This window comes from Oncorhynchus gorbuscha, linkage group LG07 (assembly GCF_021184085.1).
Source record: "Oncorhynchus gorbuscha isolate QuinsamMale2020 ecotype Even-year linkage group LG07, OgorEven_v1.0, whole genome shotgun sequence".
Taxonomy (NCBI): Eukaryota; Metazoa; Chordata; class Actinopteri; order Salmoniformes; family Salmonidae; genus Oncorhynchus; species Oncorhynchus gorbuscha.
Window position 1 is genome coordinate 41,836,060 of NC_060179.1, and position 25,074 is coordinate 41,861,133.

A 25,074-nucleotide genomic window follows, 5' to 3' on the forward strand; every position below is an offset into this window, starting at 1 on the left:
AGCGCCCTATTGGAAGGAGCTGCACTGAGACGGTTCAGAAAAATTCAGGGCCGTCACAGTACGTCTGAGCTATCTTTGTTGCAGGTGCATGGTAACAGTTGAATAAGATGAGAAAAAAGAAGAAACCCGCACACCGCTCTTGCTAGTATCACTGCTCTTTATTAAGCTTTACGTATCGGCCTCAATCCCTTCGTCAGAGCTCTTGTGAGTGTTTTTAATTTGCACCCTTATGTCGACATTGCATTGAATGGATGTGGGTGGAGCAATGTCTATGGCCTTGAGGCCGATATGTAAAGCTTATTAAAGAGCAGTGATACGAGCAAGAGCGGTGTGCGGGCTTCTTCTTTTTTTCTTAATTTTTCTTAATTTCTAGAGATAACCTAGCAAAAAAAGAAACATCCCTTTTTCAGGACCCTGTCTTTCAAAGATAATTCGTAAAAATCCAAATAACTTCACAGATCTTCATTGTAAAGGATTTATACACTGTTTCCCACGTTTGTTCAAGGAACCATAAACAATTAATGAATATGCACCTGTGGAATGGTTGTTAAGACACTAACTTCTTACAGCCGGTAGGTAATTAAGGTCACAGTTATGAAAACTTAGGACACTAAAAGAGTTCTTTCTACTGAGTCTGAAAAACACAAAATAAAGATGCCCAGGGACCCTGCTCATCTGCATGAACGTGCGTTAGGCATGCTGCAAGGAGTCATGAGGACTGCAGATGTGATCAGGGCAATAAATTGCAATATCCATACTGTGAGACGCCTAAGACAGCGCTACAGGGAGACAGGATGGACAGTTGATCGTCCTCGCAGTGGCAGACCACGTGTAACAACACCTGCACAGGATCGGTACATCCGGACATCACGCCTGCGGGACAGGTACAGGATGGCAACAACAACTACCCGAGTTACACCAGGAATGCACAATCCCTCCGTCAGTGCTCAGACTGTCCGCAATAGGCTGACTGAGGGTGGACTGAGGGCTTATAGGCCTGTTGTAAGGCAGGTCCTCACCAGACCTCACCGGAAACAACGTCACCTATGGGCACAAACCCACCGTTGTTGGACCAGACAGGACTGGCAAAAAGTGCTCTTCACTGACGAGTCGCGGTTTTGTCTCACCAGGGGTGATGGTCGGATTTGTGTTTATCGTCGAAGAAATGAGCGTTACACCGAGGCCTGTACTCTGGAGCGGGATCGATTTGGAGGTGGAGGGTCGGTCATGGTCTGGGGCGGTGTGTCACAGCATCAACGGACTGAGCTTGTTGTCATTGCAGGCAATCTCAACGCTGTGGGTTACAGGGAAGACCACACCAGATGCTGACTGTTACTTTTGATTTTGACCCTCCCCTTTGTTCAGGGACACATTATTACATTTCTGTTAGTCACATGTCTGTGGAACTTGTTCAGTTTATGTCTCAGTTGTTGAATCTTGTTATGTTAAGTTTGCTGAAAATAAACGCAGTTGACGGTGAGAGGACGTTTCTTTTTTTGCTGAGTTTACAAGGGCTTGAAAGAACTGCAGGAAGTAAGTATAGGAAAATGGATGTTATGGGTTCAGTTGGTTCCCCTATGTAGAGGAGACCCATGACACTCAGTAGGTATTTGACATGGGAATTTGACTGCCTCTATTTCTCTGCTCCCTAACCTGAGTGTTGAATAAGTGTATTCGATGTAGTCACCGACACAGTGTTGTTTCACTAATTGGCCTGGCCTGTTGTCTCCAGTGACACCAGATTTGTAATGGCTGACAGGAACAGATGGACCCTCTATTGTTTCCCTATGTGTCTGCATGGTAATTTGAACTGTGTTTCACCCGCCGACCACACAGTTGACCTGACCGTGCCAGCAGTCTCACCCCAGCCCGGTTGACAACAGCCCCCATCACCACCCAGCACTCCTCCAGTGTGAGGAGGACTTGGGAAGCGGAGGGAGGGAAGTAGGAGATGGGGGTCAAAGTACTATGAGTCTTGGCATGCCATTTTGCAGGGTCAAGTTTACGATCTGTCTTAAAAGAAGTATTGTGATATTGGTTGGCAGCCGAGGCAATGAAAGTATTTGCATCAGACCATTGTATCAGGAGCGGCCAGAGGAGATTGGGTTTTGATACTGTATCTCTGCTTCTGCAACATTTTTGTAGTCATAATGATTGTGCTCATATATTGTTATCTCCTATATTTGTTCAGGTGCGTAGAAAAGGTGTGATTATTGATTTAGTAAAACATCTAACAATATGTTTCATAGTGGACATATTTGTTATTGAACACATGCAGGACATGTTAAAGTTGAAACAGGCACCAACTCTCAAACTGATATCTCACCAGATGATTAGTGTCTCTTTATTGATCTCATTGATTGCTATGATCTATTGACGAACATGTCTGAGTGGTGAGAAAGATCTGTTCGTTAGAAGCAGGGGTAGGCAGAGCTACTGTGTGGTATCAGAGAATGCAGGTAGCCTGGGCCCTTGTGTCTGCTGACTGATAGATATCGGAGACAATGGGCAGCAGGCTCCAGCTCTGACAGTGCCAACACTATTTCCTGCATCGATTACGGCCAATTAGAAAAAGGCCAAGATAAACTTTTTGAATTTGAAATAGTCATTTCAGATAAATTGTATCACATTTTTCTTACATTGGGTCAATATAATGTAAATCTAGAATTTAAATTGCCAAAGAGTGTGCTAACGTAACATTTTTGTGTTTTGATTGGTATAATTTAGTTCGGAAAGAGTTTGCTTTCAATTATATTATGCTATTCGTTATAACTATGCTATCGAGAACAAAATTGCATAGAGGAAAAAGGTTGGTGGGTAGTATAAAGTATGTAAAGATGCACCTGCCCCAGTCAAAGATAACACACAACTAAATAAATAAAGAGATTTGTGGGGTTGTGGCTAGACTTTGAATGGCCTCTGTATAGTAAGTGGTTTTAGTGGAGGAAGCTGTTAAACCTCAACTTGGATGGAAAATTACTGAGGATAATAGCAGATGATATTGCCACTCCTATTTGCCATATCTTCAATTTAAGCCTGCTAGAAAGTGTGTGCCCTCTGGCCTGGAGGGAAAAAAGTCATTCCGCTACCTAAGAATAGTAAAGCCCCCTTTACTGGCTCAAATAGCTGACCAATCAGCCTGTTACCAACCCTTGGTAAATTTTGGAGAAAAATGGTGCCTGACCAGATACAATGCTATTTTACAGTAAACAAATTGACAACAGCTTTCAGCATGCTTATAGGGAAGTACATTCAACAAGCACAGCACTTACACAAATGACTGAGAGAAATTGATGATAAAAAGATTTGTGGGGGCTGTTTTGTTAGACTTCAGTGCGGCTTTTGACATTATTGATCATAGTCTGCTGTTGGAAAAACATATGTGTTATGGCTTTACACCTCCTGCTAAATTGTGGATAACGAGTTATCTGTCTAACAGAACACATAGGGTGCTCTTTATTGGAAGCCTCTCCAACATACTTCAGGTAGAATCAGGAATTCCCCAGGGCAGATGTCTAGGCCATCTAACTATTTTCAATTTTTACTAACGACATGCCACTGGCTTTGAGTAATGACTCAACTCTATACACGTCAACGACTACAGCGACTGAAATGACTGCAACACTTAACAAAGAGCTGCAGTTAGTTTCAGAATGGGTGGCAAGGAGTAAGTTAGTCCTAAATATTTCAAAAACCGAAAACATTGTATTTGGGACAAATCATTCACTAAACCCTAAACCTCAACTAAATCTTGTAATGAATAATGTGGAAATTGAGCAAATTGAGGTGACTAAACTACTTGGAGTAACCCTGGATTGTAAAACTCTCATGGTCAAAACATATTGATAAAACAGTAGCTAAGATGGGGAGAAATCTGTCCATAAAGCACTGCTCTGCCTACTTACTGTAACAACACTATCAACAAGGCAGGTCCTACAGGCCTTAGTTTTGTCGCACCTGGATTACTGTTCAGTCGTGTGGTAAGGTGCCACAAAGAGGGATTTAGGAGAATGACAATTGGCTCAGAACAAATGTTCACAGGGAGCTAACATTAATGATATGCATGTCAATCTCTCATGGCTCAAAGTGGATGAGAGATTGACTTCATCACTACTTGTTTTTGTAAGCTGACAAGCTGAATGCACGAGCTGTCTGTTTAAACTACCAGCACACAGCTCAGACACCCATGCAGACCCCACAAGACATGCCACCAGAGGTCTCTTCACTATCCCCAAGTCCAGAACAGACTATGGGAGGTGCACAGTATTGCATAGAGCCATGACTACATGGAACTCTATTCCACATCAGGTAACTGATGCAAGCAGTAGAATCAGATTTAAAAAACAGATAAAAATACACCTTATGGAACAGAGGGGACTGTAAAAAGACACACACACACACACACACACACACACACACACACACACACACACACACACACACACACACACACACACACACACACACACACACACACACACACACACACACACACACACACACACACACACACACACACACACACACACACACACACGCATATACGCTAACACATGCACTCTACACACGTGCATTGTAATATAGTGGTATTATACATTTTGTATTGTAGCTATGTAGTGGTGTAATAATGTTACATAATGTACTGTCTTATATTTCTGTTCATGTGTAATGTAATTGCCTTAATGTGTTTGGACATCAGAAAATGTGCCTGCCTTGGCAACTAATAAATACAAATACAAAAATACCTCAGATACAGATTATCTTTATTTTAGCCGGTACTTTGCTGACTCAGCTACAGTGTTTAGAAGTTCTGTGAGAAACAGACCTGGCTCTCCCTGTGAGTGGTCATGTTGTCTATCCACTCAGTGAACTTCTGACCCCTGGCCTCTTGTCTGGTCAATCTGTGACCTGTCAGAACCCAGTAACCTTGTCTAGAATATTGACCTGGCTGCCCATAGTAACTCCACAGATCTACATTTCTTTTGACTTGGAAATACCCACCCTTCAGAAAACAGGGAAATTCATTTTCCAGTGTTCATTGGTGCATGGATTTCAAGCCACTCATGCTACTCATTTGCAGGATGCACAACATATTAATGTTCTTTTTTCCTTTCTCCTTCACTCTCTCCTTTTCCCTCGCTCTTCTCCTCTACTTTAGTCAAGAGGCACATTACAAGACTGGAACAGGCTCGGCATGATGCTGGCCCTGCCATCAGGGTTCAAAAGTTCACGCTATTCCCCTGGGGCTACTGTTCTGCTGCAGATGCTGATCGTTTTTCCTTTCTCTCTCTGCTCCTTTGCTCCCCCTCGCTCCCATTCTGCGCCCTAACTCCCTGTTTAGACTATTCATCTCCAACACTCTCACTCTCTCATGCTGCCTGGCAAGAGGAGAGGACTGCTTGAAGGGGGGGATTTAGATGTCATTAACTGAGGGGCATCCATCACTCTTGTCTCCTCGCCCCCACTACAAGCTCTGCCATGTTGTTTTCTGGCAGCTTCTGTAAAAAGCGATTTTGTTTCAGCTTTCTCCTTAATTTCCTTTGTTTAATTGTTTTTTTGGTGTAAGTCTTTGGTAAAACACAGAGAAAACAGGGCTGTGAGAATGTCAAATGTGTAACAGTCTACATTAAGGGGTGTCGAACACATTTTCCCTCGGGGGCCGCATTCGATATTCGACGAGGTCCAGAGGACAGCACTGAAAATGTCTTATATTTCCTCGCCGTTAAAAATGGAAATAAATAGTTCTCTATACATTGTTTTGGAAATGTTTTTTGCTCCCTGACTGTTTGGTGTTTTTTTTTGCGAGCTGGACACAATCAAAAGAACTGTATGAATGTAAAGCCCATTATAGTTTCTGCACAGTTTCCATTTGGTTTTAGTCATTTAAAAGTAAATTGAGTTTATTTGAAATGTATTTACATTTTTTTTTTTTACTCAAACCCCCATCATGGGCCGGATCCGGCCCGCGGGCTGTGTGTTTGACACCCCTGGTCTACATAGACAGCATGCAGAGTGGGAAGCCCGGGCTGGGTGGTTCTAATCTCCCCTTTAGCTTTCAATGACACAGACAAATAGCAAAACTATCACCATGCGCTAGGTTCACCCAGAGGTTAGGCTTCCCAGGTATCTCCTGCATTCACTCCCTCGCCTCTCCCCCCTCCTATCTTGCAAATGAGAATTTGATTTTCCTCTCCACTTGAATCCATTTCTGGAGATGAATCAAGTTTTGATGCCAAGCCCAGGTGGCCCGCTGATTTCTTAGGGTAATAAATGGAGAGTAGAGAGATGTGTTGGCCTGTGCAAAGACAGGGGCACAACAGCTTCCAAGGCCTCTGGGATTCCTTTGTTTAATTGGGGCTTTAATGTAGCACTTTGAGGTCATTAACATGCCCTTGTGGAGTTATTTGAGGACACTGAATTCGATGCATCCCTCTTGTTCATCAGGGATACCACTGGAGAGCCAATCGCACTATGTGTGTCAGCGTGACAGGGTTGCCTCTGTGTGGAACCATGTGCCTGTACTTTGTGAGCAGATTGCTTATCTACAATGGAAATGATCTCCAACGATATATTGTAGCCTGTATTGTAACTTAGCCTTATCTCGGGGAAATAGTGTGTGATCACTCTGTGTGGAAAAGAACACACTCAATCATGTAAAAACACAGTACTTAATATTGTCAAAAAATCGAATAAAATTTTATTTGTCACATCTGCCCGAATATAACAGGTGTAGCCTTTACCATGAAATGCTTACTTACTACAAGCCCTTAACCAACAATGCAGTTGAAGAAATAGAGTTAAGAAAATATTTACAAAATAACTGAAGTAAAAAATAAAATAAAAAAGTAACACAATAAAATAACAATACCGAGGCTATATACAGGGGTACAGGTACCGAGTCATTGTGCGGGGCTACAGGTTAGTCGAGGTCATTTCTACAGCGAGTTGCAGCAGTGTAAAAACAAAGGGGGGTCAATGTAAATAGTCCAGGTGGCCATTTGATTGATTGTTCAGCAGACTTATGGCTTGGGGGTAGAAGCTGTTAAGGAGCCTTGTGGACTTAGACTTGGCGTTCCGGTAACGGTTGCCGTGCGGTAGCAGAGAGAACAGTCTATGACTTGGGTGACTGGAGTCTTTTACAATTTTTTGGGCCTTCCTCTGACACCACCTAGTATATAGGTCCTGGATGGCAGGAAACTTGGCCCCGGTCATGTACTGGGCTGTACGCACTACCCTCTGTAGCATCTTACAGCCGGATTAGATTGTTCTACTGATAATAGTCATGCAAGGATTAATCCTGAGTTTGGGAGTTTGTCCTAATGCAGATCGGTCTGTCTTCTTCTGAAAACAAAAACATTGTTAGCAATAGATCTCTCCCCTCTGAATAAACAGCTCATGGAAAATGTGTATATCAATGGTTGAAACCACTTTATGTGAATTCACTACATAATAGGCCTATGTAGATAGATTTGTAGATAGATTTGAGTTTTATTTGTATTTTTACAGGGACAGTGCACATTAATCAACGTTTCAGTAAAAGTGCCGGTATTAGCCAGCCGGCTCATTTTCAACCACAGTCCCCGGGCAGGTTATTAAAAACAATTACAATAACAATACAGACAATCATTGAGCAGTGAGCAACATAGGACAAGCAAGACGCAGCATGCAGACAGAGAAACATAGCACAAAAAGCAATAGTAATAGTAATAGCAACAATAGTTTTTTGTGAAAGTGTGATAGTGGTGCAGTTATGTGTGTCTGATGCCAGTGTATTCCAGACACGGGAAGCTCTCAACATTATATTAATATAGTGTTGATCCATAAATTAAATGGATTTATAAAGCAAGTAAAATGATTAAATAACACTCATCAGCAAGCACACCACAATGCAAATAATAATGGGCTAAATCTAATCATAGAGCAAGGCTTATTCTATTCAAACAGCAGATTACTTTATTGGACTTTTGGCACTAAATTACCGCAGTGCCACTGATATTTTCAATTCTGGTTATTTTTGTTGTATGTTTATTGTTCTCATAAATGATAAATGATGTTACTACATTGATACATTGATTAAAAATCAAATTATTTTTATTGTTGATTCAGTAAAGCCCATATAAGTGTCTAAGAAATAGTCATATTCTATAACCAATAAAAAAAATGACAATGTACTCAAGATAATCAGACACATAGGGAGGGTGATCAGTGCCTGTTCCAAAATGCAAAACTTAAATGCTCAATTGCACATGATGCACATGATTCATGCCACAATGAAATTACAAAGTTAAAATGAAAATCGAAAAACGGTTAATGGTTAATGGTTAATGGTTAATGGTTAATGGTAAACAGAAAATGGCAGATGATTAACAGAAAATCGTAAATGCAATGAGCAAAGTGAAATGGAAAAAGCGGCTGTTTTCATTTTCCAACCTCTCTCTTTTCATTTTCACTTTCAAAGTGTATGCAAATGATTTCCTGGAGGGGTGAACCAGAAGAGAAACACGGCACCACCGTGTAGTTGTACATCCTAGACATGGTCACGCTGGCTGTGGATTGATTTTAGACGAGTGTAACCACCGGGGTTTGAATCTGGTGTTTTGTAAACCAGAAGAACATATTAGCCTGCTAAGCCAAAGTTACTCAACACAAGGCAAAGTTATTCATCACATGTGGGTTGTGGGTAGTCACTGAACCACTTCTTCCTGGTTAGTAGTTCGCATGATGAGTAACCTTGAATAGTTACCTGAATAGTTGCATTGGCTATAGGCTTTGGTTTAGTGGACTAATGTGCTCTTCTGAGGTGCAGAAGACTGTTGTTCAAACCCTGTTTGTTACATTTGTCCTGTGGCTCAGGTTTGTTTCTGTGAGGAGGAGGAGGAGGTCAAAGGATGGTGAATTGTAACTGACGTGATTCAGTTACCCCACATGAAGGCCTAACCTTGCCTGAGATCGGAAGTTGCATTCGCTCCCCGAATCAATGCAAGGCTTCAGCTTCAAGTCTATGCTTTTCTGGTTCGCGGGAGACCTGGGTTGGCTTGGTTCACAGCCTGAGAGTTGGTTACACTAGTTTAAAATCCATGTACAGAAGCCCGGCATGGCTGGGATGTATGACGGTGTGGTATTTCTCTCTTGGTTCGCAGCCTGAGAGTTGGTTACACTAGTTTAAAATCCATGTACAGAAGCCCGGCATGGCTGGGATGTATGACGGTGTGGTATTTCTCTCTTGGTTCGCAGCCTGAGAGTTGGTTACACTAGTTTAAAATCCATGTACAGAAGCCCGGCATGGCTGAGATGTATGACCGTGTGGCATTGCTCTCTCTCAATTTGCATACACTTTGAAAATTAAAATGGAAAATGAAAGACAAAATGCTTAATTGGTTAGTTGGAAAAGGAAAACAGCAACTTTCAAATTCCCTAGTTAAATTGATTTATAAAGCAAGTAAAATGATTAAATAACACTCATCAGCACACCACAATGCAAATAATAAATGGCTAAATCTAATCATAGAGCGAGGCTTCTTCTATTCAAACAGCAGTGTACAGTATCTGTATAATGTACAGTATCTTCCACCAGTTTTAGCCCTTGTTTCTCATCAAATAAAATGTATTGGTACATTAGAATGGCTAATAATGATCAATATTTTCCCACAAATGGAAGAATCACTGAGGTTTTCATTAGACAGATGACATGATCAAGGAAACTCTAAAGTTCTAGACATTTCCCCCTTTATTGGCTGGCTGAGAAATCTTTATTTAGATTTGTATGCAAAACAATATTCTATTCTATTTCCATAGAAAAACGTTATATTGCATGTCTTATACTCCATCAATTTCGCAACAATAGCCTCTATCAAAACACAACTAGTAAGACAATTATTATCTTATCCAAAATGGCTTTAATTGTACTTTTTAGATAATCATTTATACATTAATCCCAGGTTTAGCTTACTTTGATTTTTTTGCTGCTACTTCTCAGTTCCCACAATGTTAGCACAAAACAATTGTACTTTGCTTCCTGATGTAAACGATGGCAATTGCCAATCTGTATGTAATCTAAATCCCTATTTTTGTTTTTATTCCCACTCTATGCCGACCTAGATTTATACATTTTCATCCAAAACTCCCTTATTGGTTTGCTGTTGTATTCAGTGTTTTATCACAGATAGACAAACTTTCCTGTGGGCCGTGCTCCGCCATTGTTGGTATTTGTATCCCAACTGTAGTTTTTCCAAGTGTCAGTGAGGCGGCTGAAAGCTATCCCCTGTGATTAGAGGATAATTGTATCTGCAGTTAAGCATTTGAATAGTGGTTGTAAATCTATGAGAGGGAATTTAGTGCGATATAGTCACTCCTTATGGCTTCCCAGGGGGAACCTGATGTCACTTAAGATTGCTCCCTCTGCCCCTGAACACTGGCGCAGGGAATGGGAAAGCAGCAGAGCCTGGCAGGACTGACACAATATTTTTTATCCTGCACAGAGGCACAGAAAGGCAAGCGATCTGCTCCCTCTCATAGCCATTGGCCTACACAGAGGCTAATATTTGACCTCTCGTTGCTATCACAATACCGATACATAACATACTGTAAATTCTATTTACATAAATAAAACATGGACCTCTACTGCTTTTGCTCAGAAGCATACATTACAAGATTGATTCTATATGCTCTGCGTATCGATGAGTAAAATCCTAATCAGATCAGTGGTTGGAGTTGGGGGCAGGGAGGACATTTGGACTTTAACCTCAGAGCCTCTGTGTCTCTCCTCCTCCCCCTGACGGTGGCTTTGTGGAGGGATGCACACACAGGGAAGAAGGAGGCTCTCCTACTGTAATGAGGAGAAATGTCTCCATTTAGCCTGGGCTGTGTGCAGATGGAGTGCTGGGCAGGGTGAGGGTGCACTGAGTGGATCCTTTTTCCTAATTAAGGACAGTGTCGGAGGGGGTCACACTGTCACTCTGTCTTCCAAAGCAGCATTCCTCACTCTCTCTGTCCCCCAGGCCTGGGGGGGCCAGCCTCTGCCTTCTGGTTCACCTCATCACCAGGGTTCACACTGGGGTCAGGTCTCGGCCCTGTTTTTTCTCTACTCCGACTCAATGCAGTATCTTTCTCAGCAAAAGACACAGGAAAGAGGCTAGTGCTAGGGATCCAAGGACTACTGAGGAGAAACAGTATGGTTCCTATCCTAATTCTCTCCCGGAAAGAGGTGTGTCATCAATTCACCAGCTCTACTAACCCACCTGACCCAGCTTGAACAGTTCCAGGACACAACCATTTTGGCTCACCTAAAACTGATTAGGAGAAAGTCCACTCCTGGATAGGATGGTTAGCAGCTGTCTATGGCAAGGCCCTCCAGGTAACGATGAGTCATTTAACCCAGGTTATGTTGACACCTAACCAGGGTAGTTTCACATTGAGCTGACACGCTGAGTCTGGGCAGTACCCTGCACACCAGGCCGGCCACCTTGAGATTTTTACGTTACTCAATGTAAATCACTGACAGCCTCTTCACACCATTTATTGTTTTTATAACACATTTGTTGCGTTATGTCAATATAGATATAATATATTGTGTTCGTCCTCCCAACTACCATTTGCCTTCATTATGATTCACTCTCTAGCCAGCCTCGGATTGACTTGCAGCATAACTAAAGTGGATTTTAATGGGAGAATACATTAACTCCTTCTGGTCATTATCACATAAATCAAGAGATTTTTGCTGGATCAACTGCTGGAGCTCGTAACACCATGCTGAGACTAAGGGTGAATAACCAAATGAGAGAGAGTGGCCATGACACTGCTATGGCAGCTCACATGCATCATATGTCACTTTGGTTTAAGGGTTAACATGGGGTTTTTGTAGGTGTATATCTGTTTAATTAATAACAATATAAATGATATGAATGACACTAATTTAAACAGGAAAGAATGAAAATGAAGGAGATGCATAGCGCTGAATAATTAATAAAGCAATTTACGATTGATAGAAGAACCGCCTCCATCTTGGATTTGGAAGAAGCCTTGAATAGATGGTGCTCTTCAGTTTAGGGAAAATATCATCTCATTGCTTCTTTGTGTGTCTGTGTTTTAAGAAACATCCCAATTGAAACAAATTGGATTCCGTAGTTGTGGTTTGTGTGAATCATACATGTTTTTAATAAATAGTTTCACATTTTGGCTCAAACCAAGAGTAGATACATTGCTATACCTGTTGATAAGTATTTTCATAAGACAAGGTATTGCTTGCTCTCAACCAATCAGAATTTGTTATACAGAGGGGTGAGATAAAAATATGTCAGGGGAGTAGGATTTCTGACTGTACATTATGTGAACTTTAAGGTGCTACCCTGTGATAGAACCCTGGACCAATCAAGAATCATTCTAAATCACCAGCCCTTTGATTGTTGGTGAATTTTGTCCTCAAGCTGTCAGAGCAATTCCTTGACCCTTGCGATATATTTTAAATCCAGCATGAACCACATCCCTGGTTTAAACCATGAGGCCTGGTCAAGGAGCTCCCTTTGAGGGTGAGAAGCCATCGTTCTGTTGTTTACTGATTCAAGCAAATCTAACCATCCCTTCGTTGACTTTATGTCTCCTCAACTATTAACTGGGAAAGGCCTTTGAAAAGGGAAGGAAGTAGATGGATGAGGGGATTAAAAGGTGTCACGACAAGGAAGCAGGCCTGGAACAGAGAACTGGATGGATGAGGTGACTGGGCTTTTGTTATGATAAGGTTCTCTTTAACAAAATAGTCTGTAGCGGCGTAGCGCCAGCTGCCGTATTTTTAGTGGCACGAGTCAAGTCATCCACAAAGCAGAGTGATATGTGAGTGTGGTAGTGTCATGAGGTGTCTTGGACCGTACTCTGAGTTGACCGCCAGTGACCACCTTACCTGTCAGTAGAACCTGCGAGGTACAGCGGCCAGTGCAGCGTTTATATGTCGCACACGCATAGGATGGGCTTATAACGTGAATCTCTGTTATACGCCACGAAGTTCAGATATGACTTTGATTCCATTGCATTCTGGACCAGGTTAATTTGCATACAGTAAAACAACAGGGGCAGATAGCCACTGACATTTTGGCTAGGGGAGCTCAACCAGGGCAGCATAGAAGCTATCAGCTCTGTCTCTTCCTCTCTCGTGTTTTGGATTTTGTAATAAATGAGAGAGACGCTCCTTTCCGCTGAACGTTGGGGGGTTTCATCTACTATGTTTGGACAAGAAGACTCAGTTGTGGCGCAGTGTGTTTGGTTTTGTTCGTTGAAAGTCAAGGTCTGGTTCAAAGGGGATGGATTCCAGGCCTCTTTCTCTGACATACGTGGTCCGAATTGAATTAAAGGTCACACAGACTAGTATAAATGGGATTTAAATAACTCCTGCACCCCAAACCAAAGGGGGCCACCTGTTCCCCCATCCTCCCTCCTTGGTAACTAGGCTCAAGCCTGATGACAGGTTAATTGAAAAGTGGTTGGGATTGAGCTTTGTTTTGTCATGTATGTTCAGGAGGACAGGCACTTTGGTTGAATTCCATTCAACTGTGGAATCCTAGATGGAGTCGTAAAGAGAGACAAATAATGGCCATTTAAAGTCAAAATGAAGATGTAGTGGATGTTTAAATCATATCCAATTGTATTTGTCACATGCTTCATAAACAACATGTGTAGACTAACAGTGAAATGCTTATGGGTCAGTTTCCAACATTGCAGAGTTAAAGATTTAAAATAAATATATATAAATAGTGACACGAGGAATGAATACATATTGAATAATGAATAACAATTATGAGTAAAAAATAACATGGCTGTATACAGGGAGTACTAGTACCGAGTCGATTTACAGGGATACAAGATCATTGTAGGTAGTTCTGTACATATAAGGAAGGGGTAAAGTGATTACTTGTGCAGTATTACTTTAGTGCCGTGTTGCAAACAGGATTCACATTTGTGAAAATTTTGATCATGTACAGGCTTCCTTCTTTCCACTGTCATTTAGGTTAGTATTGTGGAGTAACTACAATGTTGTTGACCCATCCTCAGTTTTATCCTATCACAGCCTTTTAAAATCTGTAACTGTTTTAAAGTCACTGTTGGCCTCATGGTGAAATCCCTCCGGGGTTTCATTCCTCTCCAGCAACTGAGTTAGGAAGGACGCCTGTATCTTTGTGGTGACTGGGTGTGTTGATACACCATCCAAAGTGTAATTAATAACTTCACTATGCTCAAAGGGGTATTCAATGTCTGCTTTTTACATTTTTTACCCATCTACCAATAGGTGCCCTTCTTTGCGAGGCATTGGAAAACCTCCCTGGTCTTTGTGGTTGAATCGGTGTTTAAAATTCCCTGCTCAACTGAAGGACCTTACAGATAATTGTATCATGTTAAACATTATTGTTGCTACTCTGTCCATGCAACTTATGTGACTTGTTAAGCACATTTCTACTTCTGAACTTATTTAGGTTTTCCATAAAAAAAGGGTTTGAGTTCTTATTGACTCAATCAGTTTCAGCTTTACATTTGGAATTCATTTGTCACCGATTGAAACGCACCACCCCTAACTAGCTAGCAATTTCACATCGGTTACACAAAGAAGGGTCAATGCAGGGATTACGGTTAGCCATTTGATTAGCTATTTAGCAGTCTTGTTTAGCAGTCTTATGGCTTGGGGGTAGAAGCTGTTCAAGGTCCTGTTGGTTCCAGACTTGGTGCACTAGTATCGGCTTGCCATGCAGTAGCAGAGAGAACCGTCTACGGCTTGGTTGGTTGGAGTCTTTGGCCCCAGTGATATACTCACCACCCTCTGTAGCGCCTTGCAATCGGGTGGCTTGCAGTGGTCGTACCAAGTGGTGATGCAGCCAGTCAATATGCTCTCAATGGTGGAGCTTTAGAACCTTTTGAAGATCTGAGGGCCCATGCTAAATCTTTTCAGCCTCCTGAGGGGGAAGAGGCACTGCCGTGCCCTCTTCACAAATGTGTGGGTGTGTTTGGACCATGTTAATTCCGAGGAACTTGAAGCTCTCGACCCGCTCCATCGATGTGGATGGGGGCGTGCTCTCCCATCTGTTTTCTGTAGTCCACTACCAGCTCCTTTGTCTTGCTGACATTGAGGGAGAGGTTGTTGTGCTGGCACCTCACTGCCATGTCTCTGACCTCCTCCCTGTAAGCTGCCTCATCGTTGTTGGTGATCTGTCCTACCACTGTCATGTCGTCAACAAACTTGATGATGGCTTTAGAATAGTGCGCAGCAACGCAGTCATGCGTGAAAAGGGTGTACAGGAGGGGACTAAACACACACTCCTGAGAGGCCCCGGTGTTGATGGTCAGCGTGGCGGATGTGTTGTTGCCTACCCTCACTGCCTGGGGGCGGCCCATCAGGAAGTCCAGGATCCAGTTGCAGAGGGAGGTGTCAGGTCTCAGGGTCCTGAACTTGCCCTGATTTTACACTGCTACATGTGTGACATGGTGCGGCTCTCTGTAACACATCTGTTAGATGTCAGTTAATAGCACACACCTAAAGGTCTCTGAGGTGCAGAGTCACTGTATAACTGAAGCTCCAGACCAGGAGGGAGTCATACAGAGACCCTTTCTGTTCATTCCCCACTGCAATGTTGGTTAAAGGGCTTGTACGTAAGCATTTCACTGTTGTATTCTGTGCATGTGACAAATACATTTTGATTTGATTTGATTTTGCATTGGGAGCAGAGGTACTGTATCTGCTGCATCGTTAATCTGCAGCACCAAAATTGTTCTGTCATCTCAGTACATTTACAGAAGTGCTGTAAATGTATTGATCCCAGTTTCCCCTAAGCTAGCAGTGGTGTATTTGATCCAGGGACAGCTGGCAGTGTGGCCTGTTGCTGCTTCCTGGGTATGAGAGACACATCTTCAACATGGAGTCCATGACAAATACAATAATAGACCAACATTTTTCTGTCAACTTATATGTATCTTACTTTGTGATCTTCCACAGACTTTGAGGAGATCCAAATGGTGGCAGCCCAGGATCTCAGTAACATCTTGAAACAAGGCTACCTGGAAAAGAAACGACGGGGTACTAAGATTATGGAGTCGATTATTATGGAAATATTGAATGTTGAGTGCTCATTTAAAGACGTGTGGGAAGAATTACATCATTTGTTATTTTCATTACATTTTCCATTTAGATCACAGCTTCTTCAGCTTAGAATGGCAAAAGCGATGGTGTGTCCTCAATAACACAATATTCTACTACTTTGGGAGCGACAAGGGTTGGTTTGATCCCTTACATAACACTAAGACATACAATGTACCTATGTAGTCATTTATGCCTGGAACTCATACCTGTGAACATTCTGGTGAGGAGATTGAGTTGACACCTCTTCCTTCAGACAAGCAGCAGAAGGGCTCCTTCTATATCAATGGCTACAGCGCAGAGCTGGTGGCCAACCTACGTAAAGACTCCAAGAAGAATGCCTGCTTTGAGCTGAGTGCCCCTGACCGACGCTCCTTTCAGGTGGGTGTACAGTACAATAACAATACAACTGACTCCTAACAATGGGATTGAATGACAGTAATGTTTCATAGCATACCAGTCTGACCTAATGATCATACTTTATGATGGTGTCTATCCTCCCCAGTTCACTGCTAGCAGTCCGCGAGAGGCCAGGGAATGGGTGGATCAGATAAACTTTGTCCTGAAAGGTATATCTACATAGTTCGAAAACGATTTCAAAGACACAGTAGTAGAAAATGATATAGTGATTGATGTGTATGTTTTCTTGTCCTCTGTTAGATTGCTATTGCCTGAAAGGGCAGAAAACAAACCATTTTATATCCATTCCCAAATATATCCATCCCCAAAACGACCAATCAGACGCCTTCCAAACCTCCTCATCCGCTACGTCACAAGGCATTCATGTCACGTGTCGTCCTCCCCCCCTAATAATTTCACCCTTACGGGAAATTGATTGATAGTTGTTCTGGTTATCTTCTAGCGACATTGATTTCTGCCTGGCCTATGGTGTATCACAGAGGACCTGATACCCTGTGTTGCAGTGCCCAGTCGTCAGCAATCACAGCGCTGCTCCATCTGAGAGAGGCGAGCTGCACCGGCTGCTCTTAAATGGGCTGATTTGCGGGATGTAACAGACACCCCATCATTTGTCTTGTACTCTTTTACTACTAAACAAGATCCAGATAGACATGGAGTTCGAGGCGAAGATTTTGCTCTCTGTTACTTGCTCTGGATTTATGAAGGGTGGATTTTTTCTTTTTCCCGCCAACTGTTCATCAAAGGAGTACATTAATGTCCAATAGAATGACTAGATGTTTCACAGATATCTTTTAAAATATAATCAAATGGGGAAGTCAGTGGATGCCATCTTCTAGAGAGAGAGAGAGAGAGAGAGAGAGAGAGAGAGAGAGAGAGAGAGAGAGACTGCTCATGATTTTATGCCATGTCTGTGTCCCATGCAGATTTGAGTTCCAGCTTCATCCCCTTTGATGACGATGAGGAAGAGGAAGAGGAAGAGGAGGAGGAGACCTATGATGACATTGAGGGGGTGACCGGGGCGGCCCCGGCCCCCGCCCCCGTCCTGCCCCAGCAGGCCAAAGCCTCTCTCAGTAGCCAGGAGGAATGGAGGCCCAAGCAGGGGGGGCAAGAGGAAGCAGAGGAGGATGATATCTACGAGGTGCTCCCAGGTATGAGAACACACACATTCTCATTACCCCTCAGAGATGCATCACTATCACTGTAACTCAAAGACTAATTACACATGATAAATCATTCATTCTTAATAAGAGTGTCAGAGGTCTGGTTGCTGTTTACAGAGTAAATACAGGACTGTCCCACAGGCAGGTGGGTGGCTAAAGGGATCCTGAGAACGTCCAAAGGGGGCGACTTCTCAGTGTCATTATCCATCACTCCATTTAAGATACATCAAGATTCTGTTTCCCCGTTGCCGAAATCATTGGTTGGAGAGATATGTGTCTTGTCAACTGCCTTTTCACCATAAAAAGCCATCTGGGATGGGTACAGACCCTGACCACAGATGGTGTATCGAATGTCTTTTTCTTTCACTTTCTCACCCTACCACTTATCAATCTCTCTTTCCTTCTTTGATTGCTCTCAGATGTTCTTAAAAGGCACTGGACGTAGTACATTGATTACAAACCTTGTTCTTTTCACATATTTCTTTTAAAGAAAGATATTTTCATATTATTATAATTATTGTAACAAGTTACATTTTAATGGGTAACCATGGCTGTTAAGTTGGTGCAGTAGGTGTATTGGTCAGTGGTCTGGGTGTATTTGTGTTTGTGTGTGTGTGTGTGTGTGTGCGTGTGTGTGTCTTTTCCCTGCTGTTACTGGAAGCAGAGGGCAGGTTGGTCTGGAGGGTGTATAGGGTTGCTGGCTGGTGGCTTTACTGTCAGACTGACAGCGTGACGATGGATGTGGGAGACAGAGAGCAGGGATATCACTGTCACCTCTCAGACCACGAGGTGCCACGCCCGTAATCCATGTCACACGTAGCTCTATAAGGCTAAGGAGGTTGAGAAATGTCCCCTTTAGATATTTGGTTTATGTGATTCAAAGTTAACAGTAGCATATGGTAAAAGTTTAAAACTCTGTTGTTCATTGTAATGTGGTAAAGTGCACATCCCTGCTTGTCTGGTCAATTGATTAGCACTGTTAATACGTAAGGTAGAGTAAGTGCCCTATTAGCTGCGTGTCGGCAAGGCCGGCGGGCTCAATAGGCAGGATTAGGCGGCCTCCTATGGTGCCAGCATTTTCTGAGCTAAACTGACCAAGACGCACCTCCAACAACAACACATAAAACATTGCATAATTCTGCCCAAAAACAATGACATTTTATTCCAACCAGTGGCATATGGGCTTTTTAGGTGAGCGCTGATGACACCATGTGATAAGCAGTGCCCATGTTGTTAAACGGCAGGGGCGCAAAATATTTGTATTGTCCATTCCCAGCGCACCTCTCCAGGGTGTTATTGGAGACACGCATCTAACATAAATCATTTAGCAGATATATGATATGGTAGAAAGAGTATGTGGCCTTTTCTGAAGCCTACAGGCTGGAGATAAAATGTATGACAATGTAATGAGACGGACACTTTTTAGATCATGCAGGTTTCTCCAGATCAAATTGCCAAACCTAAATGGCGCTCAAGCAAATAATAAATGCACTGTCATGTTAACAAACAACATATCCTAAAAACAGGACAGATCAAAGTAAAATGGATAATATCGAATGGACAATCACTACTGTTGTCCAGGAGTTTCACCCTGTTGTCATGATCAGTGATTTCAAGTTTGTATCCTTCTATTTTTGACATGTTGATCATAGCGAAAAATAAAATACTTCTGCATTTCCCGCTGTGTAAACAAATTGCAAATAGGCTCACGATAACTCCTGATAAAGTTGGGTAGATGATATTCAGTGCTTAAATAGCCAAGTTGATTAGTCACAGGAATCAGGACTAATAAAGGAAATGTAATGGCCTGTTTTACAAATGGTGGGCCTACTACACGGATGGGCGTTCATAAAATTACATTGTGGGCCGACATGGTTGGCTACACCAGATTAAGCACAAGACAATGTCTTTTGGTCGTCTTTTTTTTGGTCCGATTCGGACCGTCTTTTTTTGTGTTATATAAATGGTAGGTTTACGACATAGATGGGCATTTATAAAATTCAATTTCAGGCAGCACTGTAGGCTACACCTCCGTAAGCACGGACCGTAGCCGACATCTTTTCGACGTCTTTTTTTTGGTGCAGTCCGGACTGCCCTTGATTTCCACATCCAAGAACATTGGTTTGTGGTCCGGTCCGGACCAAATCTGAACCAATGATAGACGTCTATCTAATCAAATCAAATCAAATCAAATTTTATTTGTCACATACACATGGTTAGCAGATGTTAATGCGAGTGTAGCGAAATGCTTGTGCTTCTAGTTCCGACAATGCAGTGATAACCAACAAGTAATCTAACTAACAATTCCAAAAAAAACTACTGTCTTATACACAGTGTAAGGGGATAAGGAACATGTACATAAGGATATATGAATGAGTGATGGTACAGAGCAGCATACAGTAGATGGTATCGAGTACAGTATATACATATGAGATGAGTGTGTAGACAAAGTAAACAAAGTGGCATAGTTAAAGTGGCTAGTGATACATGTGTTACATAAGGATGCAGTCGATGTTGTAGAGTACAGTATATACATATGCATATGAGATGAATAATGTAGGGTAAGTAACATTATATAAGGTAGCATTGTTTAAAGTGGCTAGTGATATATATATATATATATATATATTTACATCATTTCCATCAATTCCCATTATTAAAATGGCTGGAGTTGGGTCAGTGTCAATGACAGTGTGTTGGCAGCAGCCACTCAATGTTAGTGGTGGCTATTTAACAGTCTGATGGCCTTGAGATAGAAGCTGTTTTTCAGTCTCTCGGTCCCAGCTTTGATGCACCTGTACTGACCTCGCCTTCTGGATGATAGCGGGGTGAACAGGCAGTGGTTCGGGTGGTTGATGTCCTTGATGATCTTTATGGCCTTCCTGTAACAACGGGTGGTGTAGGTGTCCTGGAGGGCAGGTAGTTTGCCCCCGGTGATGCGTTGTGCAGTCCTCACTACCCTCTGGAGAGCCTTACGGTTGAGGGCGGAGCAGTTGCCGTACCAGGCGGTGATACAGCCCGCCAGGATGCTCTCGATTGTGCATCTGTAGAAGTTTGTGAGTGCTTTTGGTGACAAGCCGAATTTTTCAGCCTCCTGAGGTTGAATAGGCGCTGCTGCGCCTTCTTCACGACGCTGTCAGTGTGAGTGGACCAATTCAGTTTGTCTGTGATGTGTATGCCGAGGAACTTAAAACTAGCTACCCTCTCCACTACTGTTCCATCGATGTGGATAGGGGGTGTTCCCTCTGCTGTTTCCTGAAGTCCACAATCATCTCCTTAGTTTTGTTGACGTTGAGTGTGAGGTTATTTTCCTGACACCACACTCCAAGGGCCCTCACCTCCTCCCTGTAGGCCGTCTCGTCGTTGTTGGTAATCAAGCCTACCACTGTTGTGTCGTCCGCAAACTTGATGATTGAGTTGGAGGCGTGCGTGGCCACGCAGTCGTGGGTGAACAGGGAGTACAGGAGAGGGCTCAGAACGCACCCTTGTGGGGCCCCGTGTTGAGGATCAGCGGGGAGGAGATGTTGTTGCCTACCCTCACCACCTGGGGGCGGCCCATCAGGAAGTCCAGTACCCAGTTGCACAGGGCGGGGTCGAGACCCAGGGTCTCGAGCTTGATGACGAGCTTGGAGGGTACTATGGTGTTGAATGCCGAGCTGTAGTCGATGAACAGCATTCTCACATAGGTATTCCTCTTGTCCAGGTGGGTTAGGGCAGTGTGCAGTGTGGTTGAGATTGCATCGTCTGTGGACCTATTTGGGCGGTAAGCAAATTGGAGTGGGTCTAGGGTGTCAGGTAGGGTGGAGGTGATATGGTCCTTGACTAGTCTCTCAAAGCATTCATGATGACGGAAGTGAGTGCTACGGGCGGTAGTCGTTTAGCTCAGTTACCTTAGCTTTCTTGGGAACAGGAACAATGGTGGCCCTCTTGAAGCATGTGGGAACAGCAGACTGGTATAGGGATTGATTGAATATGTCCGTAAACACACCGGCCAGCTGGTCTGCGCATGCTCGGAGGGCGCGGCTGGGGATGCCGTCTGGGCCTGCAGCCTTGCGAGGGTTAACACGTTTAAATGTCTTACTCACCTCGGCTGCAGTGAAGGAGAGACTGCATGTTTCCGTTGCAGGCCGTGTCAGTGGCACTGTATTGTCCTCAAAGCGGGCAAAAAAGTTATTTAGTCTGCCTGGGAGCAAGACATCCTGGTCCGTGACTGGGCTGGATTTCATCTTGTAGTCCGTGATTGACTGTAGACCCTGCCACATGCCTCTTGTGTCTGAGCCATTGAATTGAGATTCCACTTTGTCTCTGTACTGACGCTTAGCTTGTTTGATAGCCTTACGGAGGGAATAGCTGCACTGTTTGTATTCAGTCATGTTGCCAGTTGTCAGTTTTTGACCAGTCTTGATTTGGCCTGAACATAAACATCTATAAATTACTTATTTTCAACTCTCATTCAGAACCAAAAATTTGCCTGATTTTATCATCCGGAAAATAAGTATTTTCCACTTTCATTCAGAACCAAAAAGGAACCTGATTTCAACGTCTGTAAACAGTTATTTTTCAACGTCCAGAAAAGATGCCTTTTCAAAGTCCTGGAAAATATTTATTTTAAACATATGGAAAATACCTTTTCACCTTTCATTCAGAACTTAACTTCTACGTCTGGAAAGTATGTATTTTTTAAATATCTTTTCAACGTAATTTTGCTTACTGTCACTATTCTGGTTTTGCGTGAGGGCGGCATTTTTTGGTCTCGCCTGGGGTGGCAGAACGGCAAGGACATGCCCTGGTGTAAGTATGTAGTCGTGTCCAGGGCCAAGGGAGGTGGTGGGAAGACAGGTGGTACCCACATCTCCACAATACAGAAAGTGCATTATCTTTTTCAGGTCCGGGAATTTCTCACCTCTTTTGTTTTCATCCCATTTTCCAGACGATGACTTTCCAGAACCAATTGAGGAGATCAGTGAGAAGAGCACAAAACCAGGTCTGACTACCAAAGAGCACACATTGACCAGAAAAATAGGAAAGTAAAAAAATGAATGTATAAATGTTGGATACCCTTTCAACAATTTGTATCAACTTTTCATTTTCCACAAAATCCCCTTTGTCAGCTGTTTATGTTAATACAAGATAGATGAGGGTATGAAGGAAAGGAGATATCAGCAAGCTGCTGTTCTAGAGAGGAAGTGTGTAGGTGTCACTTTTATAGAGTTAAAGATAAGGGTATTACTGACATATTTTAGGCAACAGCATTGTGTGTTTTTCCTTAGTCTGGTCCATGGACTATGCCAACTACTACCAGGGCTTGTGGGACTGTGAGGCAGACGAGCCTGATGAGCTGGCCTTCCAGAGAGGTGACCTCATCTATATCGTCAGTAAGGTCAGCATCAACAACGCCAGTCAAAGTTCCTTCATACACTTCATCAACATGCTACATATAGTATGTTCTATTCTAATTCGATTCTATTCTGATATTTTCCAAATAACGCCTCAATCCCTCTTTGTAACACTTATTTAAGTCTAACTCCAACCCATCCATTGTCCAATCCAAGGCCAGTGGGGGTGGGGGGGGGGCTATCAGATGTTCAGTAATTGGATTGTGGTACATTACTGAGTCTGTATCTGTATCGTGGGGGTTAATTGAGAGAGCAGCCATGCGAAACCCCGCTGTGTTCAACACAAATTGCAGTTGAAGCATCCTGCATCTCAGCTTTTTTCCATCAATCTATTTCCCTGTGTTTTATGGCAATTGTGTAGTAACATGCAGTCTATCTACTTGTTACAGCCACTCTAGTGGAAATCAATGTGTTGTAATTTGGGCACCGCCGCCCACTAAGCTTTTCAAGACCTTGTTCGCAGATTGAAGCTATTTTGGAAGGCTTGGATTTGTGTGTCATCATATATCCTGTTTTTACAGTATGTACAACTGGTATTTTATAGGAAGAGTTAAGAATCATTTTTAGTTGAACACGGTGGTCTCCTCTGCAGTATCAGATAAAGGAGCATGTGTCTATGTGTACTAGTTTATAAGGGAATGTCAAAACAACCCAGTCCATTTTTCATAGAAGCATAATAATGCCACCTGCTCTGAATCTGTTGGAAGTGGATCAAGAAGACATTACCAGCCTTCAAGTGTTTTAGGATTTCTACAGTATTACCTTTCAGTGTAACAGACCAACTGTTAGTGGCTGTAGCTGTACCATCTGGTACACGGCTATAATGATACAGATGACTCGTTTTGTCAAGCCGATAGACTACAACAGAGCCTTCTAACGGTCCCGTAATGGATTGAAAGTGAGGGCCTCATTGTAATTAATTTAGAGGTGATTCCTTCCCGTCTGTTTCTGAGTGGAAGCCTTTGTTTTAGTGTGACACTAGTCCACCCGTGTCCCACTCACACTCATAACCTTGTACCACATTTTCCTCATGAATTACACGATTAGGACCCTAAGTGGCTATGTTTGTTTTAACGAGCCTTAGGGGAGGGCAATCCCTGTTCCCTCTCTGGTGCGTCAGTAGAGCAGTCGATTTAGTTTAACAGGGGTTTCCTGGGAATCCTGACCTCTACGAATGAAATACAGGCCCTTGGCTGCAACTTAAGCCTAGCTCTAACTGGGGAACACAGACATAAAATGGCCATAATAAAACTAAGGCCCATAAATTCTCATGAACAGAGGCTTGAGGTGTTGGGGGAGGCTGGGTGTATGGGCTCTATGTCAACACTGCCCATAATTACAAAGGAGTAAGGACACGCTCTAAGTGCTAAATCAATGGTGCTAACAAACTGTAATTTTTAAGGCCGAGGCTACAGATACTGAGTTTTCCCCCACGTCCTGCCCGCCCCTCCGGAAACCTCTTTCTTATAGCCTAAGATCCGGATCACATTCTGCGCATGTGTTATTTTATGCACACATTAGTTTTTCTAACTTAGCTGCTGCTCCCCCTCCCCCGCCCTTCACGTTTCGCTCTGTACTCACCCTCTTCTGAACCATGAAGATGTAGTCTATGTCTCTGCCTCATATTTCTGTACAGCTGAATCAAAAACCCTGTGGTGATTAGAACAAACATTCCAAAACATATATATTATGAAGGCTCCAGCTGAATGTTCCAGGCAGCTGAGAGTGTGTTCAGACCAGTAAAAAATGGTGTTTTGCATCACCCTGTGCCAAAGTTATACCATACAGTGCATTTGGAAAGTATAAAGACCCCTTGAATATTTCCACATGTTGGTACGTTACAGCTTTATTTTAAAATGGATTCAATTGTTTAAAAAAATTAACTGAAATATAACATTTACATAAGTATTCAGACCCTTTAAATCAGTACTTTATTGAAGCATCTTTGGCAGCAATTACAGCCTTGAGTCTTCTTGGGTATGATGCTACA

At 42.9% G+C, this 25,074-nt stretch overlaps 1 protein-coding gene across 1 annotated transcript in view; it reads left to right on the forward strand.

Moving 5' to 3' along the window:
* LOC124039872 (src kinase-associated phosphoprotein 1-like) overlaps positions 1–25,074 on the forward strand; it is a 45,433-nt gene that overhangs the window by 7,287 nt on the left and 13,072 nt on the right. Inside the window, exons 5-11 of the mRNA XM_046356374.1 lie at positions 15,968–16,048; positions 16,161–16,244; positions 16,365–16,489; positions 16,614–16,677; positions 17,452–17,676; positions 22,619–22,672; positions 22,959–23,068. Of these exons, the coding sequence (XP_046212330.1) occupies positions 15,968–16,048; positions 16,161–16,244; positions 16,365–16,489; positions 16,614–16,677; positions 17,452–17,676; positions 22,619–22,672; positions 22,959–23,068 (743 nt within the window). The remainder of the gene's footprint in view (positions 1–15,967; positions 16,049–16,160; positions 16,245–16,364; positions 16,490–16,613; positions 16,678–17,451; positions 17,677–22,618; positions 22,673–22,958; positions 23,069–25,074) is intronic.